The sequence below is a fragment of the Gallinula chloropus genome (genome assembly GCF_964237585.1).
Source record: "Gallinula chloropus genome assembly, chromosome: 9".
NCBI classification, from domain to species: Eukaryota; Metazoa; Chordata; class Aves; order Gruiformes; family Rallidae; genus Gallinula; species Gallinula chloropus.
The window spans coordinates 22,991,411-23,017,210 of NC_140094.1; the positions used below are offsets into that span (position 1 = coordinate 22,991,411).

General features: G+C 40.7%; 1 protein-coding gene across 1 annotated transcript in view; it reads right to left on the reverse strand.

Annotated features, from left to right (window-relative positions):
- Nucleotides 1–3,475: 3,475 nt before the first annotated feature.
- The window catches only part of TRPM1 (transient receptor potential cation channel subfamily M member 1), a gene marked incomplete at its 5' end in the record, with an annotated part of 42,303 nt that continues 19,978 nt past the window's right edge, over nt 3,476–25,800 (reverse strand). Inside the window, 13 exons of the mRNA XM_084268271.1 lie at nt 3,476–4,944; nt 6,763–6,895; nt 7,972–8,171; nt 10,359–10,503; nt 12,140–12,160; nt 13,879–14,071; nt 14,696–14,947; nt 17,116–17,244; nt 19,119–19,250; nt 19,578–19,700; nt 21,088–21,316; nt 22,341–22,630; nt 24,907–24,936. Of these exons, the coding sequence (XP_084124397.1) occupies nt 3,666–4,944; nt 6,763–6,895; nt 7,972–8,171; nt 10,359–10,503; nt 12,140–12,160; nt 13,879–14,071; nt 14,696–14,947; nt 17,116–17,244; nt 19,119–19,250; nt 19,578–19,700; nt 21,088–21,316; nt 22,341–22,630; nt 24,907–24,936 (3,156 nt within the window). The 3' untranslated portion in view covers nt 3,476–3,665. The remainder of the gene's footprint in view (nt 4,945–6,762; nt 6,896–7,971; nt 8,172–10,358; nt 10,504–12,139; nt 12,161–13,878; nt 14,072–14,695; nt 14,948–17,115; nt 17,245–19,118; nt 19,251–19,577; nt 19,701–21,087; nt 21,317–22,340; nt 22,631–24,906; nt 24,937–25,800) is intronic.

Genomic DNA, 25,800 nt, shown 5'->3' on the forward strand with positions numbered 1-25,800 from the left:
TAATTCATATGTTAGACTGTTAGAATTTATTATGCTAACAATAAAATCCTGACTTTACATACAAGGTGTGCCTCCTTTTTTGCTCCAAACAAGCTTTTGAGCGTACTCCTAGTTCAACTAGAAGTGACAGGACAGTAGTGCAGAAGGGATATGCTGGCAGTAGCACTACTAGGTGGTACCCCAGCAATGTGCCCAAATGCTGCCATCACTCTGAAAACTCACCTCCTTCACAGCAAGTGCTCAGCAGGGAGCTGGCTTTGTGTCACTGGGTTAACATCCCAGAACACCTTTAACAGGGCACAATCCTGTCAATATTACAGATCCTGTTGACAACCTTGGCCATGCACCCTCCTCACGTTCCTATTTTTTGACAAGGCTTCTTGTACTCTTCTAATTTTGAGAAGGGCAGATCTGCATTTCGCTGAAGACAACAGTCAAACCCAGCAATTGGGAAAGCATCCAAAGCAGCTGTGTGGAGAAACCACAGTTGTAAGGTTTCAATGCCTACTTTAATTCATTAATAAATAACATGGAAAACTGACTTTCTTAGCTCTCAGGCATCAAGAGCCAGCATCTAAACTGAGAAGAGTGACTCTGCGATAGGAGGGGCTTGCACGAGGGAAGTCAAGCTCTGCCCAGGATGATGCAGTGTAAAAAGGGGCAATTGGTGTAATCAGCTGGGATAGTTAGGAACCCACCTCTGTGAATATTACAATCAATCACTGTGTTTAAAACATCTGCCTTGAAGGAGAAGGAAACATCTGCATTGCAAGATACCGTAAGGCAATCAAACTTACAACTACCTCAGCGTAACATCTGTGTAGGCAGAGCCTTAGGGTACGTACTCCTCAGGCTTGACCTGGTTCAGTGTAGGTCACTGTAATAAAAGTGGAATTCCCAGTGACCCTGCTCTGGAGTCACCACATACACAGCAGCAGGAGGGGTGCATCTTCCTGAAAAGCAGTATTAAACACGTCTCTTCAGAATGGCAAATCCTGGGCTTGTATCCTTTCAGCCAGTGTTCAAGAAAGCTTCTGGGCAGACATGCAGATGTGTTATCAGTGCTCTGTTCAGTGTGCTCCAGATTCTACTCCTGGTCTTCTGTGCACATACAGAGCCATGTTTAGATCTTACTGAATGGCCTATATCTCTTAACTCTTGCCAAAGTCAGTGTAGTTACTTCACATCTAATGGCAGAGAGGCTATCATTTCAGTTTACACTATGCAAAAGCACAGAATATACCCAAGCTTTATGAAGTCATCACTGTACAAAGACCTTTATGGAAAATTACTGGCAAATAGTAAAAAAGAAACTTAGAAAATATTCACCCCATGTACTGCTGCATGAGAAGAAACAAGTAGAGTGAAATGTTTTGGTATCATGACAGTGAGAAACTTGTTATACTGAATTCATTTCACATCTTTTTCATGTGTTTCTTTATAAATATTTTTACACAAAATAAATACAAAGGTAAAGCGTTGTTTGAAATCTATATGCTATCTGATAAACCTAAATGCTACAAAAAACCCACCAGCTGGTCAAACAGAGCATGATTTAACACACCTTTTATAAAGACAATGTAACAAGAGGTATGCAACACACTGAGTTTCCTTCCACAGTGCATACTGCTTGTTTAGCAAAGTGCTGAAAAGCTGCATCCCTTTGTGTTTGTTAATGACTCAGTTTCTGGTGAGTGTGCAGGCAAACAATAAAAAGGCATTGGCAAATTGGAGGCTATTTTAACCACACATACAAAATGGCTATGCAGTTGCACAGAACGGTAATACAGAAGTAAACATGGAAATGAAACAATTTCAAATGTCACTGTTCGTACAAAATGTCAAGTTCCCCAAAGAGAAATAGAAGCCCACGTGAAAAGCAGAACATCAACACCGTTCTGACAGCAGTGAAACCAGTAAACCTGCTAATAAGACCAAGCTAGCAAATGATGACTGAACCTTCAGAAGTATCCATGCAGTTCCCGTGATCATTCAGGACAGGAGCAGGACAGCAAGGTGTAACAATGGATGGATTATGAAAATATAATACAAACAATAAAAAGATGATGCCATCAACACCTTTGTTGTCTTCCATCAATCTCTGCATTTCAAAATGCTGTGAGCAGCATTATCAAGGGGGATACTGAGACCTACATACTGTGGAACTGGTGGGGGGAAAAAAAAGAAGTATGTCCTTTCAAAATAGTGTATGAGTAAGTCCTGACAGTTAAGGAGTTAAGCATAAACTTTCGACCAGTATTCTGTGAACAAGTAACAAGCCTTTAACTCATTTCCCTTCAATGGTATGGATGTCCTGCAAAGAGGTGCTGAGCATTTGGGAAAACAGAATTCCTAAAAGATAACAGGGAAGAATGAGGCAAATAACATTATAGTATTATGAAGAAAACTATCAAAACCTAGTACTTAGAATGCCACTGTTGAGACAAGTGTGCTGGAAAACCATAACTATAGACATGGATGTCCAGTCTTTGTCACTGAGTGATAGAAAGCACTTTTGCTGTAGAGACTTTGTTACCTTTAACATTTGTTTCTGAAATATACTCAAGAAAATATATGGAATTTCTATTCTTATCTGGAAAATTTATTTTCTGTTTAGACTGACTCCTAGAACCTGTTCCTCTTTCCTCATGTGTTGTCATAATGAAACTGCAAAACAAAAGATCGCCTCAAATAAAGACCGACTACATCTTGATCTCACCTGATCAGAATACCTTTCCTGTTTGTTTTCCCTTGCAGGCATTTAAAAAAAAGCCAGATTCTCACTCTACAAGGACTTCTACTGTAGTTCCCATTTATACCAAACACAAATGCAGATCTTGGATTCACATTATTAAAATCTCCATATACTTCATATACTTAAAAACATCCCTAAACGTTTTAAAACAATTGTAACTGGTTTTTAACAGTTTAAGGCTGTCAGCATACTTTGGGGTAGGGACAGATATGATTGTGAAAGGAGGATTATGTCACTTAAGTTCAAAGTCTAGTTAAGAATATGTCTACATACTGCTTTCCAGGTCTGGTTTCTCCAAACCCAACTGTATCTTACCACTCAGATCTATTCTAGTGGATGGAAACTGCTACCTTGTGCCTTTCTGAAAGAGAATATAAGAAGCATGCATGAAATCAGAAGTAAAAGAGCGGACTGCATAATTTTTCCTTGCCTCAAACAAATTTTGTTTCCATCTGGAAAACACAATGGCCACAAAGAAACCAGCTGCAAAAGTAAAGATAAAAACTAAAGCTGGTTAAAAAATTCTTCAGTTTAAGAAGTCTTCTGTTAAAAAATAAGAAAAAAAACATCTTCTAAATTGTTACCTGATAATGCTGTCCTCCTTTCAAGAGCTTTTATAAAGAGCTTGTCAGTAAATGAGCTTATGATGGAGGCTGAAATGGAACAAAAGAAAGATCTATACTGTTGGCATCTGTGGACTGTGCCTACTTTTTATCTGCCCCTGAGAAAACATCTCCCTTTCACCTGACCCAGCAAACATTTATTTAAGAACAGAACATATATTTATTAAGTTTAAAAATAAACAAATATATGCAAAATTCTTCTTTAAAAATTAATTTAAAAATCCATACTTGTTCAATTAGCCACAGTGCTTTCTTGACTGTCAATAAAACAGGGCCCATAAGCCACTTCAACATTCCGTTTCTGTGGATGCACTTTCTTGCCTAGCTTTCTGTTCTTCTGTTGCACTGCCAAATGCTACCACCAAGTTTGTCACACTGCTGGCATGCCCAGGTCTGTTTAATCTGTCTTTTACAGACTTGGCTTTCCGAGAATGGCTGTGCAAACTTTTTGACCGTACTGATGGGAACCCAGAAGTCCTTTCTGGCTTCACTGATAGCAAATTCTCTTTCTCAGCCTTGACAGTGACAGGCATAGAGGTGTAAGAGGCACTCATACCTGCTTCACCAACATCACTATCATCATCTGTGTCCACCTGTAACTGTTTCCGCTCTGCTTGCCTTTCTGCTTCAGAGGTAAAACCAGGATATTCTGGAGGACCTTCTTGAGAGAGTTGCTGTTCAACTTCATACTTCCATTCTGCAGCCCACTGCTCAATCGTGGAAGGGCACACCTGATCCATGATGGTGCTATACTCTGTGGTCCAGTTGTTAACGCCTCCAACCAGCTTCCCGCCCTGCGCAAATATAAAGCTCCTTGACTTCATCATAGTGGTCTGACAAGCACTGAATGTTTCAGGAGGAAAGTAGCGCATCGCTTTAGATTTGTCCAAGGGATAAGAGATGGTTGCTTCTAACTTGGTACGTTCTACTTTTAACTGAGTGTTCTGAAAATCTGATGTCGGTACAGACTGCCTGTTTGTAACTGCATCCATCTGGTTTATGCTTCGAGGAATCATTCCATCGCTCTTGAAAATCCCTTGCTTTTCATCACCAAAACCACCTGAACCAGAATGGGGTCTGGAAGCATTCTGTGCAATGTCTAATGTAGATTTACTGCCATCTCCTGCCGTGACTGCATTAGCACTGGAGGTGTACTGGAGGCTGGTGTGGTGTTCTGGAACCAGCATTCTTGGGTCTGCTCCATCTTCCTTGGAACCAACAGAATGGGCTTTTTTACGCAATCCCATGGCTGGTGACATAGGGGTGGTACTGTCATCATATGCTAACTCGTCACCACCGACGTGGTATCTGTACATGCTGTAGCCATCAGAGCTGTTAACGCTGCTTTGCCTTAGGAGATATGCAGCATCACACTCAGATGAAGCCCGTGAACGTGTATACGTCAGCTCAGATTTGTCAACACCTGCCAGCTTCTCAAGAGCATTCACCATCCGACCAGACAGTTCTTCCAATTGAGAGAGTCGAAGATCAACTGTTTGAAGAGAAGCTTTCATAAAGTGTTCTCTTTCATTTACTTCTTCTAGCCTCATAGACATGTTTTCAACTCTGTTGGGTATAAAAAAAGAAGGACAGAACAGAAGCTGTGGAATGGTTGGTGCAGTAACCCATTAGAGGCACCCAGCTACTCATTTGTTTTTAAGGCAGAATTTTGTGCTATGCATCATGCATCATTCTTTTTCCCTATGTGTAGCATCACAAAGATGTGTGTTTATCTATGCTTTCCATATACCATGTTAGAGGCCTATTTGAACTCTGCCCTTACTTAAATGCCAGGAGAATCCAAGAGCTGCAGTCCTTAAGGACAGCCCACTAATAACATTTCTGAGCATGCCACCCACTTCACATTCAGTTGTCCTCTTTCACTGTGAAGCATTAATTATATGAAAAATACTTTCTAATGACGTGGTCACAGGACTACTAAAAATAGCATCAAGACATGTTGTGCAACAGCTTTTGTACCTGTATGAAAAGGAACGTGTGCTGGTGGGTATGAGATTACTTTAGCTCTTGGAACACCTTTCCGTTATGTATCAGCTGAAGGAAGTAGAATTATTGTCTAGTTCAATTAAAATAATACTTCTTCCCATTTTTTTTTATTATTTGTATGATAGTGGAACTGATGGTACCAGAAGAACATATGTAAAAGTAATGCATTAGAATGTGAATTAGAGATTATGCACTCAAAAAAGCACAGTGGAAATCAAATTAACATTCTTTTGCTCTCACACACAAAAGATGAAGAAGCATCTGGAGCAAGAAGCCATGAGAAATAAGCAAATCTGCTGTGTGACCATAGACCATAGTGAATCAGTGAGGCTTACCAGCCCTGCTTTATTCTCTGCCACAATAGCTGCTATTTTGATAAATTGCCATGGATAAATAGGGAGATAGAAACTACGTGAACACATGTAGCAGATTTCTTTTACTCCTCTATTCTCAAACTTCACATACAATAGTGCAAGATGTTAAGGGCCTCCTTTCAAGAGAAAGATGTTTATCCATTAAAGAATTATATGACTCACAGAACTGCTTCATAGAAAGTATTAAAAAGAATACATATACACATGTATGTATACAGAGTAGTTCATCATCAAAATACCATGCGGAAGATTAAGGTGAAAGGGTGTTTAAACTGTGTATCGTTCTCATTACAGGGAGAATTGTTCATCATTTTAAGGAAGTGTCAGAGGACCCCATCCTTTGACTGACTTAGAACTAACAGAACAAAGCCTTTGGGAACAGTCCTGCCAAGTGACCTGGTAAAAAGTGCTGCTGCTGTTACCACTGTGTGCTTACACAGCAATACGCAAACACACACAGTCCTCAGAATAGCTTCATGATTTACATGTGAATAGAATATTCCCTGTCTGTTCAAAGCTTCCAAGAGAATCTGTGGCAGAGATTAAAATTCAGCACGTGAGTATGCTGGACCCTAGCATAAACCACAGGTCCAAGGGAATAATCCTCAGTGCTTTTGTCATTCAGCTACGAGGTGTTTCTCATGGTTGGATGAGCTACTGGAAGCTCAACAAGTAGTAATTTGCTCTAACGGATAAAAAGCCTGACTGTGATCTCCAGATGGGTGAGGGGGAAAATGTTCTCCACGAACAAAAATGCTCTTATACCAAAGCTACCCAAATCAGGAGCACTACGGCCATACCAGTAAGAACAGCAAAAAGCTTGCTCTGGTGAGAACTGCACCTGCACAGATCATTAGTCAGTACTGAGATCAGCTTCTGGATAGGTGGTGGGCTTCTTCAGGATCTGAATCTTTTGTTCTTTAACTCACCTTTGTTACATAATGAAAACAAAAGCAAATATTGTTCCAGGTGAGTGGTGTGGGTTTTTTCTTATAATAGATACCTTTCAGAGGTAACTCTGATGCGCTCATCATTGGATGACTGCTGCTCATCCTCTTTTTCCTGGAAGTATTCTTCTACGCACTGCTCTTCAAACTCATACAGTTTTTTTAGCTCTTCATCATTCAGAAACAACTCTGTGCAAAACAGAACAACAACATATGAGTTTCCTTTTTCTGAACTTCTGGTACTCAATTTAAATCCAATTTAGCAACATCTCCACTAAAGGAACAGATGACTTCATAAATAGGGAATAAGTGCTTAGCTAAAGACGGCCACATCCCTGAAGGCCATGGAATGCATAACTACCATCCACCAGGGGTGGTATTTTCCTCAGTGACCTCTGTACTGGAAAGACTGGATTTTACAGGATAAAGACCAAGGCAATCTCGGCCACTTTGACTGTTCTTCATTCAAATATTGTTCTTAAAAGCACACCAGTTACAGGCAACAGATAATCTAACATAACAGATTTGTTTCCCAGACACTCTTTGATTAAGAGCTTCAAAAATGCATAATGTAAGGAAAATCCAAGGGAAATACAAGCTCTCAGGAGTATTTAATCTTTGAATGTGTCTCTCTGTATTTGGAGGGAGTGTTACATTAACTTTTTCCCCCATTTTCCTTTATCTCAGAAGCATATTGTGCAGAAGTATGATTACTTACAGAACAGGTTTCCTGGGAAATGTAGAAATACAGGGATATCTGTAAGCATCTGATTATTGCAATGAGCTATATAATGAAAATTATAATGACAAAGTATGCCAGGAGAAGAATCCTAACAGTTTCCCTGTGAAATTACAGGTAAATCTCTAACAATGAAAAATTGAAGTGGTGATACTCTTACGACACAGACTGCTCACAGTCCCAGAGCTAACACTACACATCATACTTGAGACTGTGATCCATTCTTCTCAATTCCCTATGTGCCCTTTCCAATATAGGGAGTTCACTGGACCCTGGGAAAACAGTATTACGTAGATGCCATCTCACTGTTTTAAGAAAACATGTTAAGGAATGTCTTCACTAGTGGCACAGAATCGCATATTCTCAGGAGCCCACAGGGCTCTAGAGCTGTTAACTTGATTTTGTCCCATTCTGTCTTGAATAAACTTGACCATCACTGTAAACAAAGTAGTTCAGTACTGGAAAAAGCTGCTGTTTCTGCTAATATGATACAAAGAGCTCAATTTAGAGAAGGTTTCTGACATACTCAGTCCCCTGTCACGCTCATCCTGGTCTCCTTCACCCCTCTTGCAGCGACAGCAGATTCGTTTGATGATTATATAGATGTGGCTGAAGATAATCATTGGTGGTGGGAGGACAGGTCTGTCATGAAATGTCATGATCAATTGGTACCGCTGGAACTTCCAGACTTGGTTGGATATTGATTTTACCTCGAAGAAGGTATTGCTGAAAGGGAACATAAGTACAGTTTCCATTAGGCTCCTAAGTTTATTTGTCATTAAGCAAGTGTTCAAGGGCAGACTGAACAGGGCTTTGGGCAGCCGGGGCTAGTGGAGGGTGTCCCTACCCTGGGGTTTGATGTCCCTTCCAACCCAAACCATTCTATGCTAAGTACTCTGTGAGACAAGCTCAATAATATGAATCCACATGACTCACTTGGTTCAGCTCTTTGTTGATGCTGCTGACTTGACGCTTAACTTAAACTCATGATTTCACTACTCCTTTGAGGGTAGCAAAGCAAAAGGTGCTCTGCATCCCTTAGGCAGCACCCACAACAGTCCTTCTCTTACACTACTTGCTCCTGAAGTACTTTAGGTGTTAGTGAAAAGAAACTTGTGTAATTTATCAGTCTGATAACTGGTACTTTGGGGCTTGGTTGTAAAGTATTTCTTTTAACACATGCCAGTATTTGCTATGACACAAAGTATTAAATTCATGAAAAGTATTTTGAATACTAAACCCAGAAGCTCCACATAGTTTGCCTTTCATATGCTAATCAACTTGACCTACATAGAAGACTTCCAAGACTTCACAAAATATCCTAAATTCAAACTTTATTCAGTCAAACTTCTGCCTTGAAAACATTTCACATATTCTTGTGAAGGATTTTCTTCTTGAAAGCCATGGCCACTCCATGTCTGTACCAAATTAAGGTCTGTTATAAAGATATTTTATTTTCTAATTCAGTGGAAATGAAGGAGCGTAAGTAATAGTATTCAAAACAAAGATAACAGTCAAGGTTATGAAATACCAACTCAGAGAGCACAGACTTGATGTTCTTATATAAAGCCTTTCAAGCTATTGTAAGGTATACTTGGACAGTTCACTACACTTCTATGATGACCATGATATCAGCACTTCCTTTTTTATACTTTTTGCCCACTTTCTTCTAACTTTTTATGCTTTAGAATATCAACATTGACAAAACCTTTAAAAACACCTCTTTGAAAACAGAAAATTCTTCAGTGCACATATCCTGTGGTTTCTTTTGGTTAACTATACATGAGGTTATTTACCAGTGATAAACGACATTCTACCTTCATTCTGTGTCTCCTGCGTAGCAGGAATTCCCCAGCTAAACCTCACCCATGCATCCATGCTGGGATAGCAGGAGTTAACAGTATGACCTACTTCCCAAAATGCTGATTCCTTGGTCCTTCAGCCAATAATAGCTGCCATTGTAAGATCCTTCCCCTTCCCCCTAGAGATGTGACTGGCATTTCTGCGTTTTAAAATTCATGACCTTTTCAGTACATACATCAAATGAAAGACAGGCTTTGTGAGCATGCAGCTTTCTGGGCACACAATGAACTTTTGTGTTTGTGACACCAGTTATGCCAACAACCCCTCCAATTCTACGTGTTCATGGGATCAAAACCAGATCACCTGCTTTTCTCAGGCAGTGTGTTTGCAAGTCTTACTAGCAAGCAGATAGTTCAAGTCTTGTTTTTAATCCCCAGGTCACACCAGAAAATGCATGCAACCTTCAGTGCTGGTAGAAAGAACAAGCAGCAGAAATTTATTCAGTTGTACTCCAGAGAAGTCTAAATACAGATTTGTGGAATATCATTAAGCATGTGCATAGTGCACATTGCTTGGACTGGCCATGAATCTTGGCATCACATTGTCATTCTGTCTCTTGGTTCAATGCAATATAGGCTCCTGGGTTGCACAGGAACTCTGCAAGGCCCTAATTTCTTATTCCAAATGAAAAGCAGAAAGAAGCCAGATGATGTAGTGACAGAGGAAATGCCTCCTGCTTTTGACATTCAGATTTCCATACTGCAGTTCTATCACAGAATCAGTGTTTGCCAGTGGCTACCTGGGCTTCTGCCATGCATGCAGCAGGTTTCATGGATTCTGTTCTTTATCTTTCCAGAGCAATCTCTGCTCCCTACACTAAATGGTAACTGCATGTTGCCAAATTCTCTCATATGCATTACTCATTGCTGGTAAATTCACAGCAACCTCTCATTCATTCTTTCCCAGTGCATACACCATTCCAAATCATGTTCATACAGTGATGAAACTCTGAGCGTGAATGCAAACCCTGGCAAGATCAGCTCATGGGCTCTCACTGGAACTTTATCTCAGCATTAAGAAAATAAGGGTAGTGCATCATCATTTACGTACTTGAAGACAGCAATCAGCAGGTTTACCAACAGGATATTTGCTACCAAGAGGTAACAGGCCATAATAGCAGGAGTGAGCCAGGCCCCTGGTATACATGGAGGAAGGCGTTTGCCATCATCGTCGTAAAGATTGTCCCCACAAGGAGCTGCAAAAAAAACCCAAGAAAGCTATTTTTCACAAACAGCCCAATACCTAGAACCACTATTCATGTTTAGTTATTTATGATTTTATGCATAAAATTTGCCAAACTAAACAAATTTTGTCATTTATCTCCAGTAGCAGGTACGTGTAGTTTCTGTACGTGTAACTCTGCATACAGAAAGAGTTCCGTGTAACGGTGAACAGGGAGGCAGCTCCGAGTTTACTGTACGGTCTGGCACTCTTCACATTTGTATAGATTTTCTCATAGCAATGGTCTAGATCTTAATGTGCATACATACATCTTATTAGAGGAATTCTCCAGCTCAACTCGTGTGCATACCTTGCCAAAGACATGAAAGAATTTACTTAGTGGCCCCAGGTTGCTGAGCATAAATTAAACCTTTATTGGGGCCCTTACTAGTCCTGAGCATCTTCACCTGGGGTCTACATCTACAGCCCCTATGCATACCTGTCCCTGCCTGAGCTATGGCAGGTGGGCAGGTCTCCTGAATGGACCCTTCTTCCATTTCTGGCCCTGTCTCCTTTTGCCCCTGACTGGACTCCTCAGATGGCCCCCAGACTATTCTTTGTCCTGTCTGGGGCTGTTAATGGCACCAGCAGGTGGCCCCGCCACCACTTTTGGGCCGGTTTTTGTTTCCCTTATTTTTTCACAGTAATTAAAAATTTTAGATACAATTACAAACCAAAGAGAAAAAACACTCTATAAAATGAAAATGGTACAGCTACAAAACAGACTGGTGAGAATGAGACTAAAAGGATAATATGGATCAAACTGATAGAGGATTGTGTCAGGCAGTTATTTTAAGAATACCTACGTTGTCTTGGGGTATAAACTGTCTTGGACTTGGGTAGATGCAGCAAGTTTGCTCTGTCTTTAAATGCAATGCTAGCATATCTGATTTCAAATCAAGGATAACTTTTGGAACCATCAAGTTCCAAAAGGTAAGGTGTTTGTGAACTGCAAGTTCTTTAGCTGAATCTCAGTAAGTACTAAGTCTGACAATGAGCTCATTACAGATTTAGTTCATGTGAATAGACAAACCAGGGTTTCTTTAAACCATTTTGCAAAACCCCACAATGCTTCAACCTCACCTGGAAAATACTTCAAATTCTTTGAAAACAAACTCATCTTATTTACAGTGGATTGGAAGAGATATTTAGACTATGGTTAATAAAACATATTTTACTTGCTTCTCAGAAATCAGATCTACATTTTTTCTGTTTACCCTAAGAAAAGCGTAACTGGAAAGTCAAGCAAATCATATTATTCACATGGACCAATGGAGGTACTGCCAAAGAAACACAAATATTGTATGCAGGTAATCAAAGGAAATCAGTTATACCTTGACACTCATGCATCATAATATATAAAAAGGATTATTTTACTGTCAATGTACTAGAAACAAGTCATAGCACCCTCAAACTCAAAACTTCTCATCTGCAATTTGTATTAGAACATTTTTCCTCTGCTTCTTTTCAATGAAGCTATTACAGTAGAAAAACAGGATTCAGACCTGAAGAGTGGATGAGCCCTATAATTAAAATGTCAGCATTCAGTGAAGAAAAAGATTAATGAGCATTTTCAGCTAAAGGAGATAATCAGCTCTCCAGAGACTTACGATTGATTTCCATGGCATAGACTGAACAGCATTCCAAAGCAACGGAACATTAAAGGAGGCAGGGAGAGAAAGAAAAAAATAATAGAACAATATAGAAAAAAACCAACAAAAGGAGATGACTGAAAATACAGTTTTGCTGCCGAGGAACGATAAGCAACTCAAAATGTCAGAACAGTAGAGACATATGCTTAGAAACAATGTCTTTGTTAGAAATGCACTGCATTCGGCAATTCTGTTCCATGCTGCTTTCCCCAACTGTTACATATGGCAGTGAATTCATACTACTACTAATAAATCACAAAGTGCTTCTGGCAGATGATCATTTAAATACACACGCTATTTCAGGCAAGGAAACAAAACCTGTGGTCACCACAAACACAAAACAATTCAGAAGTGTCACACAGAATCATTCTTTCAGATATTAGGGAAACATTTCCTCTTTTCTTCCCCCCTCTTAAGAACCATCCTGGCTTTGAGTCTACCAGCTGTGTTTGCTGAATAGCTGTTTCCATTAATAGTCGCAGTACTGATGTTATTATAGCGTACAGCATTGTTACAGCCCATTTTGACTATCAGTATGGGTACTTGCTTGCCAGCTCCTAAATGGTGATTCTAGCAGAAATAACACCATTGAAAGAAACTCAGCCAGGCTTCTCTACTGTATAATGTTGTATAATGTAAACATGTTGCTGTTGAGTACTAGATGCTGCTAACTCCTTGTTCATGGACGTCTTCTAAATGAAAGTACCTAAGTTACATTAATGAGACAGACATTCATAAGGAAAATTATATCACCTTTGATATACAATCTTTTCAACAGTGTACACTGTTGAGAAACAGCCTAATGACATTTTATTCCTTTCTAAGCAATTAAAGTACACTTTAATGATGTCTGATAAAAATACCAAAGGTTTCTCATAATGATGGATCTTGATGGGTTTTGAACTTTATACCTTACAGTTTATTCAGCCTTCTGCTTTACTACTTGTCAATACATGCAGAGATTTGAAATAACACATATATAATGCTGAAATAGTTTGTATTATTTCAGATGAAGTGCAAGCCATGTGATACACACTAGGGGAGGCCAGCTGCATGTGTGACTGCAGAGATTTCAAATATTAACAGAAAACTAGCAGTAACATCGAAGTGTTAATCTCCTCTAAAATACTGACAGCCATTTTTTAAGCTCTGCATCTTTGGTGTAAGAAGGGCTATTTCCACACCCAAAGCTAATCAAGCAGAGATTTTCTTCTTTGTTCTTCCACAAGTGTAGAAAGAAGAACATGAGTAATTCAGGAAATGGAAACGTTTCTGGAAGGTAGGTAGATGTATCAAGGGGAATAAAAATATATTAGCTTATTGCCTGTGCTGTAAGGTAGAGGTGCAAAGTACTTGGTTTTTTCTTCTGCTGGAAGTCACTTAGGAAAACATCTATTAAAAAAACCCCCAAACTATTTCAGAATGATCTCTGTTGATCCCTGCAAGTAAACAAAATACTTGACACTGTTATATTCGTGGACAGGAGAGTATTCCAGAACGTATCGCGCTCAGTGCTAACTGAACCTGAATATAAGCTGAGACACAGGACATGCAGGTAGGGAACAGAAAACTTCAGTCTCTAGAGTCTGTCAAGAAAACAACTATACAGCCATAAAGACAAAATACTATTCCAAATTAAACACAGTCATTAATTTGGATGTGATCATCTGCCTCAGAAACAGGAAACAGACTCTTACTATGAATTCTACTCTTACGGTCTATCTGGTCTGCGAACACCTCTCCATAGATCATCCAGTAGGGCATATAGAAGATGTTGCGAGCTAGTCTCCAAGAAGGTTCCTCATCTGGGTGCAGGATAGCTTGGCGGGCTACTCCAAAACTCATCAGAACCACAAGCATGATGACCACAAAGTACAGCATGTCAATCATCTGCATGGAGAGACCATACATATACAGAGCCTCTTATTCACAGGTAGTACAGTAGCACCAACATGCCTGACACAGTGCTTTAAAGTAAACAACAAAAACACAGTAAAAAGCCATAAAAATGCAGTAAATAGTCATTGAAAGGAATGCTAGACTTAAAATGACTTAAAATGCTAAAATCTTTGCTGTCCCTATTCTCTTTTGTATCAAGTGCACCATGCTGTGTTTTTAGCACAGACCTCTTCTGCGGTTGCAAAGAGGTGACCTAATTATTGCTGTATCCTGGCCACAGCTGATGGTTTTGTGGATGATGCCTGTGTATTAGCAATCTGTTATTGCTATGGCTTTGGGAGGCTGAAGAGAGGAAAAATTAACATTTCCACAGGCTTGATCAAAAAAAAACCCCAAGCAACCAAAAACCAACAACCCAAAAAACAGATTCCCACTTGAATCAAGCAACTATTAGCAAGAGTATCACATCTCGTGTGTCTTGGAATTCACATGGTGACCTTTCCCCAGTCTTTATTCAGAGCCTTACTCGGGTGGAAAACCTCTTCTTAAAGTCAGAAATTAATTAAATTTCCCATGAAATTCTGAAATGTAATTTACAGCAGTAGAGGCACTAACCATCTTTCCAATCATCATGACGTAAGGTCCCAGGTATTTGTTCACACCAAAGATATCCAGTACTCTAATGTACCAGAAAATGATATCTACGCAGTAAATCACTCTTCCATAACCCATGTAAGGCTGGTTCTGTAGGCGAAGAATCGCTCCTATCATAAATACTGAAATGGCCACTAGGTCAGTAATATTCCAGTACTCCTGGAGCCAAACTTTCACTTTTTGGCTCAGCTTGCCAGGCTCTGACATCAGAATCTGAAATAAAAAATAAAAATTAAACCCACAAAAAATCATTAGGAAAAACTCCAAGTTAAGTTTCATAAGTAATGGTCGTGAAAAAGATCAACATTCAATATAGGTGGCTGAGACACCCTCCACCTCAAACAAAATTTGTCTTGAGCAGCACTATTTTTAGTTACTAGCAGGCCAAATTTCTTTCTCACAGAAACAGAATGGTTTCTGTTGGAAGGAATCTACAAGGATCATCTAGTCTAATCACCTTGGCATGAGCAGAGACATCGTTCCCTAGATCAGGTTCCTTGTCCTGGTTTCAGCAGGGGTAGAGTTAATTTTCTTCCTAGCGGCTGGTACAGCACTGTGTTTGGATTTAGGATGAGAGTAATGTGATAACCCACTGATGCTTTTAGTTGTTGCTAAGCAGTCAATGACTTTTCAGCTTCTAATACAGGCCTGCCAATGAGATGGTGGCAAGCACCCCTGAAGCTGGGAGGCGACACAGCCAGGAGAGCAGACCCCAGCTGGGGTCTCATGCTCAGTGCATAGCTCAGTGTATAGCTGGGATTTGGCTGGGAGGCAGCACGGCTCTAGGTGGTGAATAATTGTGCTGTTCATAATTTGGTTTGTAGATTGTTATGGTATCTTCCTTTCCTGTCCTATTAAACCATCTTTATCTCAACAGTAAGCTTTGCTGTCTTTGTTTACTTTTTATTCTTTCTCTTTTTCAATTCTCTCTCCCGTCCCACCAGGGGAGGCAAGGAGTGAGCAAATGTGTGGTTGCTGCTGGCCAGGTTAAACCGTGGCATTGCTCAAAGCCCTGCTGAACATGAACACTTCCAGGGATGGGGCATCCACAGCTTCTCTGGGCAACCTGTGCCAGGGCCTCACCACCCTCATCATAAAAAATTTCTTATGTCCAACTGAAAGCTACCTTTTTGAGTTTAAAAGAGCTGCCCTTTGCCTGTCACTGCAGGCCTTATAAGAAAGACAGAGACTAAGCCCCCCCTTACATACGTAAAGGTTGCAGTAAGGTCTCCCCAGAACCTTTATTAAGGCTTTATTAAGCCTTTTTTGTTGTAAGCTCTAATCCATGGGTATCCACGTTTATCTTCAAACATGCTTCCTATGAGCTGGGGGCATTGTGAATCAGAGAACGACAGGCTAAGCACAAACCATCCCGCAGCATGTCAGTACAGTACAAGTTTTTATGCTGTTTTCCTCCTAGGAAAGTAACGAGATCGGTCGGATGGTACTCCAGGCTTATTCCCCAAACACCTCTCTGCAGTTCTCAAGGACTGCAGTGGTAACACGACGACAGTGCCTACCCAGATTGCCTCCATGGGTTCTGTCCCTGCCCCTTCCTTGGGAACACGCCTAAGAGTATGACAGCATTCAGAAGAGGGGTGGCCAGCAAGGACAGGGAAGGGATTGTCCCTCTCTGCTTTGCCCTTGTGAGGCCCCAGCTGGAGTCCTGTGTCCAGAGCTGGGGCCCCAGGACAAGGAAGATGTGGGACTGGTGGAGAGAGGTCAGAGGAGCCATGGAGATGCTCAGAGGGCTGGAGCAGCTCCCCATGGAGAGGGAGCTGGGCTGGGTCAGCCTGGAGAAGAGAAGGCTGTGGGGGGACCTCATTGCAGCCTTCCAGCCCCTGAAGGGAGCAGAGGAACAGGAGGGGAATCAACTTTTTAAAAGGTTAAATAATGGCAGGACAAGGGGAATGGATTGAAGCTAGAGGAAGGAAGGTTTAGATTAGATATTAGGGGGAAGTTTTTTACAGAGAGAGTGGTGAGGGGCTGGAAGAGGCTGCCCGGAGAGGGGGTGGATGCCCCATCCCTGGGGGTGTTCAAGGCCAGGTTGGATGGGGCCCTGGGCAACCTTGTGTAGCTCCAGGCCTGGAGGTTGGTGTCCCTGCCTGTGACAGGGGGTTCGAGTTCTATGATCCTTGGGGTCCCTTCCAACCCAGACCAGTCTGGGATTCTATGGTTCAACTACTGACCTTGGCGGGTTCTGCCTGATGTTTTTGCCCAATAAGAGAAGTTTCAGTGTATGGCAATGGGTTATAAATGAAACTCTCTCCCAGTGACGGGTATATTGGGACTCTGTGGTTGTACAGATCTTCCACACCTTTATTACCTCTGAGAGTGAGCTCCATTAAGTATTATGAGATGTTGGTACAATCAGACTTTACCTCTCTTACTTTCTCTAAAGCCAGTGTCACAATGTAGGAGATGACAATCCATTCCTGGACTGATGGCCACCGTTCCATCCGCACCAAGATGATATAATTAAATAGCATCAAGTAACCAAGGTATGATATCTTTAAAAAAAAAAAAAAAAAAGAAGTCTTTAGATGATGGATCACTCCACAGCTTGGCAGTATTCAGTTACTTGATACAACTTACACACACACACACAAAAATAATAAATCAGTCTCCACTAATTTCTATTAGAAACTTCTGGACCCTTAGTGTAAGTCAACAGAGCTATCCCTCAGCTTTCTGTAAGTACTGGTGTACATGTCAAACCAGCAATGCTGGAGTCTGTGCCTCACAGCAGTCTGGTGACCAGCTAAGAAAAATAACTTTACATATCTTGGAAGTTCAGAGTAAAGAAACCAAAAGGGGTTCGATGGTTTTGCAGAGGAGGGGGAACAGGAGCTCTCTAAAGATTGTGATACTCAATGTGAAATGTTTTCCCACCCTCTCAAAACAGATCTGAAGCAGAATGGGAAGGCAGGACTGTGAGCAGCCCCTGCTTGGAGGGGTAGGAGAAACAGAACCACACAGGACAACATGGTTGAGACCATCTTGGCAGAACACACTGTTTATGTGAAGCCAGGGGCATACAGATCTCATGCATCAGTCCCTCCAACACCTCTTCCTATATGTGCTACTCGAACCTCTCTGCATGAACTGTAGGTTTGCAGGTATTTGGGGTAAGTAGCCCCTGGTCTCAGGAGCAAGTTTCTTGCTGAAGTCTATTTCAGTTAGAGCACAGAAGGCTGCATCACTGAGTCAGAAAAGAAACACCAAAGAGAAGGCAGCAAAATCCTCTTAGCTGAGGGGCCTGCACTATGCATGAAGCAAATGGTGACATTCATTTGACTGTGTATTAACACACAACACTGAGGAAATGTATGAAAGATTCAGGTGCTTAGGACCCTTTCTTCTCTGCAGGCAGTAGGCCTGCTGCAATGCCCTTCCTGCAACTGCCATGCATGGGAGCAGCGGCTGTGGGGCTCCAGGAGGTGAAGGAATAGGAGATGCTGTGCAACAGGCACCCAGACAGCTGAATTATCTCATTTGTTGAAATAAGCAAAACTACAATTCCAAAGAACTCTAAAACTGCTTTTTAGTGCCTGGGGCTTTTTTAATCTATTAAAATGTAATTTCATTACACTTTGAAACCATGCTGAAGACTTTTCTTTGAAATTAAATAGAAATTTTGCTTCATAAATTATTAATACAGGCAGCAGAAAGGGATTAGTGTAGCAAGCTTTGTGATTACAGTGTGCTAAAACTAAAAACCTACATAATATTACAACTTACAGGGTATTGGAAGTCCCAACTTTGAATAAAAAAGAAAGCAGTATCTTTTTATGAGCAGTAGCATGAATACTTTTTCTCTTTTATTAGAGTTTAGCTCTATATAATTCTTGATGCACTAGAGAGAATATCAGATGCTTGTCAAAAATAAATCTTCTACTTTAGATTGTGTTTATGTACCTAGTAAGTCTTAGCAGACTGGGATCTGTGCTTCCAACTAGGCTGCTGCCATCTGAGCCTAACTGTCAACAGAGCAAATGTCAAGCACTCACACTAACATTTCCTCTTGTGTCGTAAAGTATATTTCAAGGCAGAACAGGAGCCAAAGCCTTTAGAAAACAAGAGATTCCAGCCTAGTTTGGATTACTGATGGGATTGCAGAGCTTCCACTGAGTTTGGCATACTATTAGCCAGACAGGGTCTCCCGTCTGTAGGAGCTTACAGACTGACAGCACATGCTTCAGTTTTTCATTCTCTTTCTTTGTCTATGCATTTTTCTCTGAATAAAGGGAATGCTTTGCTCATCAGATGCCATTGAAGTCAGAGCTATTTAATTATTACTTGGTTATTATTTTTACATTGGAATCCTTTAAGTTTCAGAGGTGTGAGAAAAAAGATCACTATCAGTTTAATCACCATGACTTACTGTGTAGAACCAAAATTTGACAATAGGTGCATTATAGAATTCATAGATCTTTGTTCCAATTGGAAGGCTCTTTTGTTTCTTATTTCCATTCTCTTCATCTCCTTTGCGAGAGCCCGTATCCGCATTTGCATCCTGCAAGACCAAAGCTGTCAGTTTTCATCAATGCTCAATAGTAAGAATATTCCTCAACTACAGCCCCAGCCAACTGTTAAATGCACAATGCTTCCTCTGAGCAAGAGACTTCTTTTTAAAAATACAAATTCCATAAATCTGTGCAACTACAAAGATCAGTTACACACCCTAAGAATCCAGCCCATATACCCCCAGAACTCTTTGATGAGTTTTATCCCACAGAGGCAGTTCAGATTTTAACCTGACAGCCCTATAGCACAACTGGAGAAGTTACAAAGCTCATCAGTCCTGAGATGTTAGAACTTTATAAATATCTCCATTACTGACCACGTTTTCTTCCTCCTTTTCTCTGCCTTCTTCATTTTCTCTCGATGTCTGGTAAGAATAATCATCGTAACTCCGAAACTCTAGGAAAAGGATGGTGGGGGGAAAGAGAATCCCCATTATAACCTGTACAGGAAGAAAGCATTCAACTCAGATGGCAATATTTGTTTCTATCAGTAGGTCCCATAACAAGGCAAATCTCAAGAACAGTATTTTCTTTTATGTAGTATTCATGTTACTCTGCTATCTTCAGACCTACAAAAATTATCTAGTACTTATAAGGCATTGGCAGTAAGGTCTTGTATGGGAATGTGGCACCCTAGCAGGCTTCCCATCTCCACAAATACACTGCAATTAAGAAACTGTGCTCCAGAATTAGAGTGGTGGTTGAAAGAGAGCTTTGGGTTGGTTACTAGAGTTTATAGTAGGTCATCTACTATAATTATTTTAATTGTTGAAACACTTGTGAAAGGTAAAAGAAGGTAAAAAAAAGGACAGTTCTTTTACCATGAGATTGCTGAGATACAGAAACGTGAGTTGCCAGAGTACAGAAGAGGAGCAAAGAATTCAGGTAATGAAACTAGAACTTTAGCAGGTTGATTAATCCTTTGGACAAAAGAAAGGAAATCAATAAACAGATTTAGAAAACACCATGATGCATTCTGAAAGCCAGGATACTTGCCTGAAGATTTTCCATGGGAAAGTGGAAATAGGGAATGTCAGAGTTCAATGTGTCTGTTAGCAAGCTTGGGAGTATGCCCGAGAAGACAGGCACGGCACTTTGTCAGTAGTGGGGGATTTAAGGAAACAAGGTGAGACTGAAGGCGGCACCGTCTCAATGAGTCTCCATGTGGGTGACAGCAACTGATTAATATTAACAAATGAAGGGCCACATTTACATGGAAACACACAGAAGGAAACGCTGCTCTGGTCCCTTAACATTGGCTCACTCACGCTTCTCTTTTGTACCAGTCTACTCCCAATTACTGAGTTTGTTGTAACTCCAACAATTGGTAAATATAAAAACCAGTACAGAAGACCAGATCTTCAAATCACAGAAGAGGGAAATAAAAATCACACAATCAGTTGCACTCATTTCACTCTTTTCAGACACTTAAGTCTCAACTCTGTGTCTTCTGGTACAGCATTAAGCAACATAAGATGCTTCATTTCCTCTCTATTCCCATTGCATGGATCCCTAATGGAGATCTTTTTGCTAGAGGCTAAGGACATTTTAATCAAAGGTTTATGTTTTCAATGAACAGATCTCATCATCCATGGAAAGCCAGTTTCGCTCTCCGATTCCAACCATGCTAAATCTTTTATGAACTGTTATTTTCCTTTGCCATAAGGTAATGTTCCTTACATCCTGAATTTGGAAACAAAACCCCTTAAACTTTAAAACAGGTATGTTCTTGAAACATCTATGATTAGTAAGTCAATTAAAGGAAACACGTATGAAGTAGCACTCCATGCAAGGGATATCTTTGAAACACCCGCGGGTCAGAGCTACCTTAAGGCCCGGGTTTTTCCGCATGCGTAGTCGCCCCATCCACATATCTGTTAAGAGCATCTGGCTGCATGTGTGAGCAATGAAGTCCCTGTGTTTAGCAGCCACAGCCAATTTCAGGCAGGTAGAATTACTCCAGTTTTTCAGTTCATAGGTCAGTAGTTTCATGGCAATCTGCTCATCATGCTTATAGGACTGATCCAAGAGTTCGACAGCCAGCTGGCCAAAATCTCTGGAAAATGCAAGACAAGTCCAGTGAAGTTTGATTTAGAAATGAGCATCTTCTTGCACGTGGTGTTTCAATTTCTCTGACAGGGGCCATGTTTTTACACACACGTGTATGATGACAAGAACCACTGAGTCTCAAGCTTAATTTGGGACAGTCAGCACAAGTTCCAAAGAATTTTTAGTGATGAGAGAGAACAGGTTAGACTGAAAACATCTTAAGGCCAGTTCAGATATATCATCAGATATCCCTTAATTTATTTAAATCCTGAAAATCACTTGGTGAAACAGAACAAGCTAGTTTTACACAGAGAAGCTGAAGGAACAATCTATTAGAAAAAAACACAAGTTGTCTTCTTGTTAGAATCACAGAATCACAAGGTTGGAAGAGACCTTTGAAGATCATCGAGTCCAACCATTCCCATCCTATGCTAAACCATATACCTAAGTACCTCATCTACCCTTTTTTTGAACACATCCAGGGACGGTGACTCAACCCCCTCCCTGGGCAGCCTGTTCCAGGCCCTGACAACTCTTTCAGTAAAACGTTTTTTTCTAATATCCAATCTAACCCTGCCCTGGCCCAGCTTCATGCCATTGCCCCTTGTTCTGTCTTCTGTCCCCTGGCTGAAGAGACCATCGCCCACCTCTCTACAACCTCCCTTCAGGTAGTTGTAGGTGGTGATAAGGTCTCCCCTCAGCCTCCTTTTCTCCAGGCTGAACACCCCCAGCTCCCTCAGCCGCTCTTCGTATGATTTGCCCTCCAGCCCCTTCCCCAGCCTGGTTGCCATTCTCAGCACTTGCTCAAGGACCAAAATGTCCTTCTTAAGGTGGGGAGCCCAGAACTGAAACATTGCCTTCAGATTCTGACACCACATTTTAGCTTGTTTGCTGTTGAGAGATCTGCTCCAAATTGCCTTCTATGAACTTACATTCCAGAAATCAATTGCATTTTAATAAAAGTAAAACTTCTCAACAGATCTGACAGCCTCCTGTATTGAGCAGACAAAGTCTGCTCTGCGTCTACTAACTTTGAGTTGTTGTCCAGATCCTGAGAGATGTCATCCACCAGCTCACTCTCAGAAGACTCATGGGCCATAGACTTGTACAGTTTACAGGCCACAAGTGCCTTGGCCATGGTTTCTTCCCCTCGCTGCCAAAGGAAGAGTGCCATTTTCTGCCGTTTCATCAGCACAGCCCATACCATCAGTTCATGAAAGGGATACTGAAAGCGGCTGACTTCTGGGTCATCCACATCAATATCAATCTCTTCCTCCTTTTTCTTTTTCTTCTTCTTCCCTTTAGTGGGAGGCTCATCATCCTGGGAAGAAGAACAAACGTTCCCATTGATTTTTAAGGGGTTTCTTGACACTGGCACCCTGCACAGACAAGTACCGAGCAGACACATCAGCAGTTACAGAAGGAATCCGGCTTTGCTGTTCACTACAATGAGTGCCAACGGCGACACAACGGGAGGGAACACGTGGCAGCACATGCACTGGGGAGTGCACACAGCTTAGGATTTTATTCAGAGAACCCTTTCTTGCATATTTAACTACATGTCACCCATCCTGGATAAGTACAGTAGAACCCTGTTGTACTGAGAGCATCGCTTTACACTGCACTGTAACTTGATCTCTACCGCATGTGTAATTGCACAAGCTGAATAATTAATATTTAATGACTTCCTCTGCAGCACCAATGGAACTTTAACAAACCTGAATTCACTATGAATATGTTCCACTGTCGTTTCCGATTGGATATGTCTGCATCTATTCCTGAAGAACAGTGCTGCATATCTTTACAGGTCTCAAAGCAGTTTTCAGACTGACATGCAGGTGGAGAGAGTGGTAACATGCAAATGGAAAAGACAGGCAGATAGCATCCTTGGGAACAGCAAGATACTGAAGGGAGTCTTCACCTTTGAATAAGCAATCTCCTCTTATGTATGCAGTGCAAACGGAAGGTATAAGTATCCCATTTCTTAAAGGGATAGGAAGGATAGGCCATTACTACAGGAACCGACACGGAAGTTAACTGAAGGGAAGTACTGACAATGAAGCACGATCCTGAGGGGAGAAAAGCCATGATTGGGAAAATTAGGGTTTAAATAATGCAGAACATTGCATACATAGGTGTTGACAGAGCTCATCATTTGCAGACCCTGATTCCAATCTCAGACGTGGGTCGTATAAAAGCAATTACCATGCTACAACATCAGCTCCTGCTCACACAAGCTCAGGATAACACACTATCTCTTGACAAAATAGGAACTTCAATCCAAATTCACAGTTCAGCCTCACAGCCCACTTTTCCAAAGATGACTGTGCAGCTTAACAATTAAGTATGCATTTCTATTCCAGCAGTTTTAAGAACCGCAAGTGGTAACCTCTGTCCCTTAGGGACAATGCAGGGGTCGTGAACTGCACACACAGTGTTAGGCATCCCAACTTCAGACATAAAATCTCACATGGAAGATCAAAAATTCAGTTTTCCCCCATAAAAAAAAAAAAAACAAATCAAAACCAAACCCTGGGTAAGACAGACACAGTCCAAACTTTCTTTTTTTTTTTTTAATAACTGCTAACACTGGAAAAGAAAAAAAACCCCAAAAACAAACACTTGGGAGTTACATCAATTTGCTGACCACTTCAGCAAATGAAATGTTAATTTTTCTTTCCACCTCCTCTTTCTCTTGGAAGAAGGAAGTGGGCTACACCCACTATCAAGCGGAGAGAGTACTTCAGTTTGTACCATGTAAAGCATTTCTTGTTTGTACCATGTAAAACATTTCTCACTAAAAGAACCAGGAAAATCAAAATGTGCTTTTGGAGAAGCACTAAGCAACCTACTTGTGATCAGTGCTGACTAAAAAGGGCTGCACCTCCAAGGGGCTGAGCTTTGGGCCACAGAAAACAGGAAGCTGATCAGAGATTAAAGATAACCTGGACTCTCTCTGTAGAGGAGCAAGCTGCTTATCTACTTGGGAAAATAGAGGTTTTTGTGCGGGGTTATAGATCACACCGAACGTAACAGAAGCAACATGTACATATACTGTGCTGGAATATTATCCCAGCATTACTAAGAACATACTTGTAGAGAAGCATACCTAGTGTCTGTACTTGCTTGGCCCACATTAATAATGTGGAGGACAGCATCTAACATGTCAGACTACCTTGCTTTTCCCCTCCAGTTAAATGTCTCTTCTGAGATAAAGCCTCCTTTGTGCACATTTTGTTACTCGAAGGCGATTTGACCGTAAGCAGCACTCTTGGATCACATTCTCCTTTCAGAGAATCACCGATATTTACATCTGGATGAATGATTAAATCTACAATATGTTCCAATATGAAATGTGTTATTACATAATAGTGCTGAAACTGCCTGTAGACTACTGAGCAAAGCTTTAAGCAGCTCTCAAGACCCTACCTATAAAAAAAGTCAGAAGTATTTCATAGGATGTTTATAAAATGGAAGATCCTGCCTAGCTGAAATTTACTTTAAATCACAGTAACTGGGATAAAGCTAAGAGCAAGAGCACAACTGTACCAAGAAATGGTCTGATAAAAACAGTATTTTACAATAAATCCAACTTACCTCCATCCCTAGTAGTTTAAGAGCTTTTGGCTGAGTATTAAAAATAGAAAGAAAATCAGTTAGATGGGAGGGAAAATTAAAAGACCAAACAACACTAAGGAAAAACACATTTTCATTTGCAAATGTACAACATTTCTTATTAAACTTAGTACTCTAAATAACTCTACCAATAATTGTACAATTAATTACTTTTCCTCTTAATTGTACTTGCAGGAAGACAATGGGCTAGAAAGTATTTTCCATCCGGCACGCAAGTGAAATGTTTTCATTCAGATAGAGGAGTTAAAGGAATAATTCAGTAATATATTGCTTTGCGAATCAAAATCACCTCAGTCACAAGAGCTCAAAAAATAGTGTTGAACACAGATACCCACAGGAAATAGTAAAAACAACATAAGTCATCTTCAAACTTCTCACAACTTCCCATTTAAAAAAGCCCTCTGTTCTACTGTGAATCTTTGTTTTACATCTGATGTGTAAGATTTATTTGTTTGCTCCATCTGCTGCTACTACAGTATTTAAGTACAATATTTTGGGTACAGACCACTGGGGCTTTGAGTGGCCTTCTGACCACTCGTGGGGCTAGTTTCCTGGTGTTTCCTACAGCTTTCTGTAATTAGGCTAGGAAACTTCACTTGACCTTCCAAGTTGAACCAAATAAATACACTAGCTAATGAAGAAAATTGTTCTATTTGCTTAGAACAGCCTTTTGAAGAAAGCAAAGACCACACCTGATATTCTCAGGATGAGTATGTATCTGTGAAATGCTTTTCTGAGGCTGCAGCAGCTTCCATAGGACAATTTATGCTTAGAGCAGTTCTTTACAGGAGTTACTGTAACAGGTTCATAGCTCTTCTACAGTATTCAGTACAAAGTCTCTACCTGAGGCAAGTT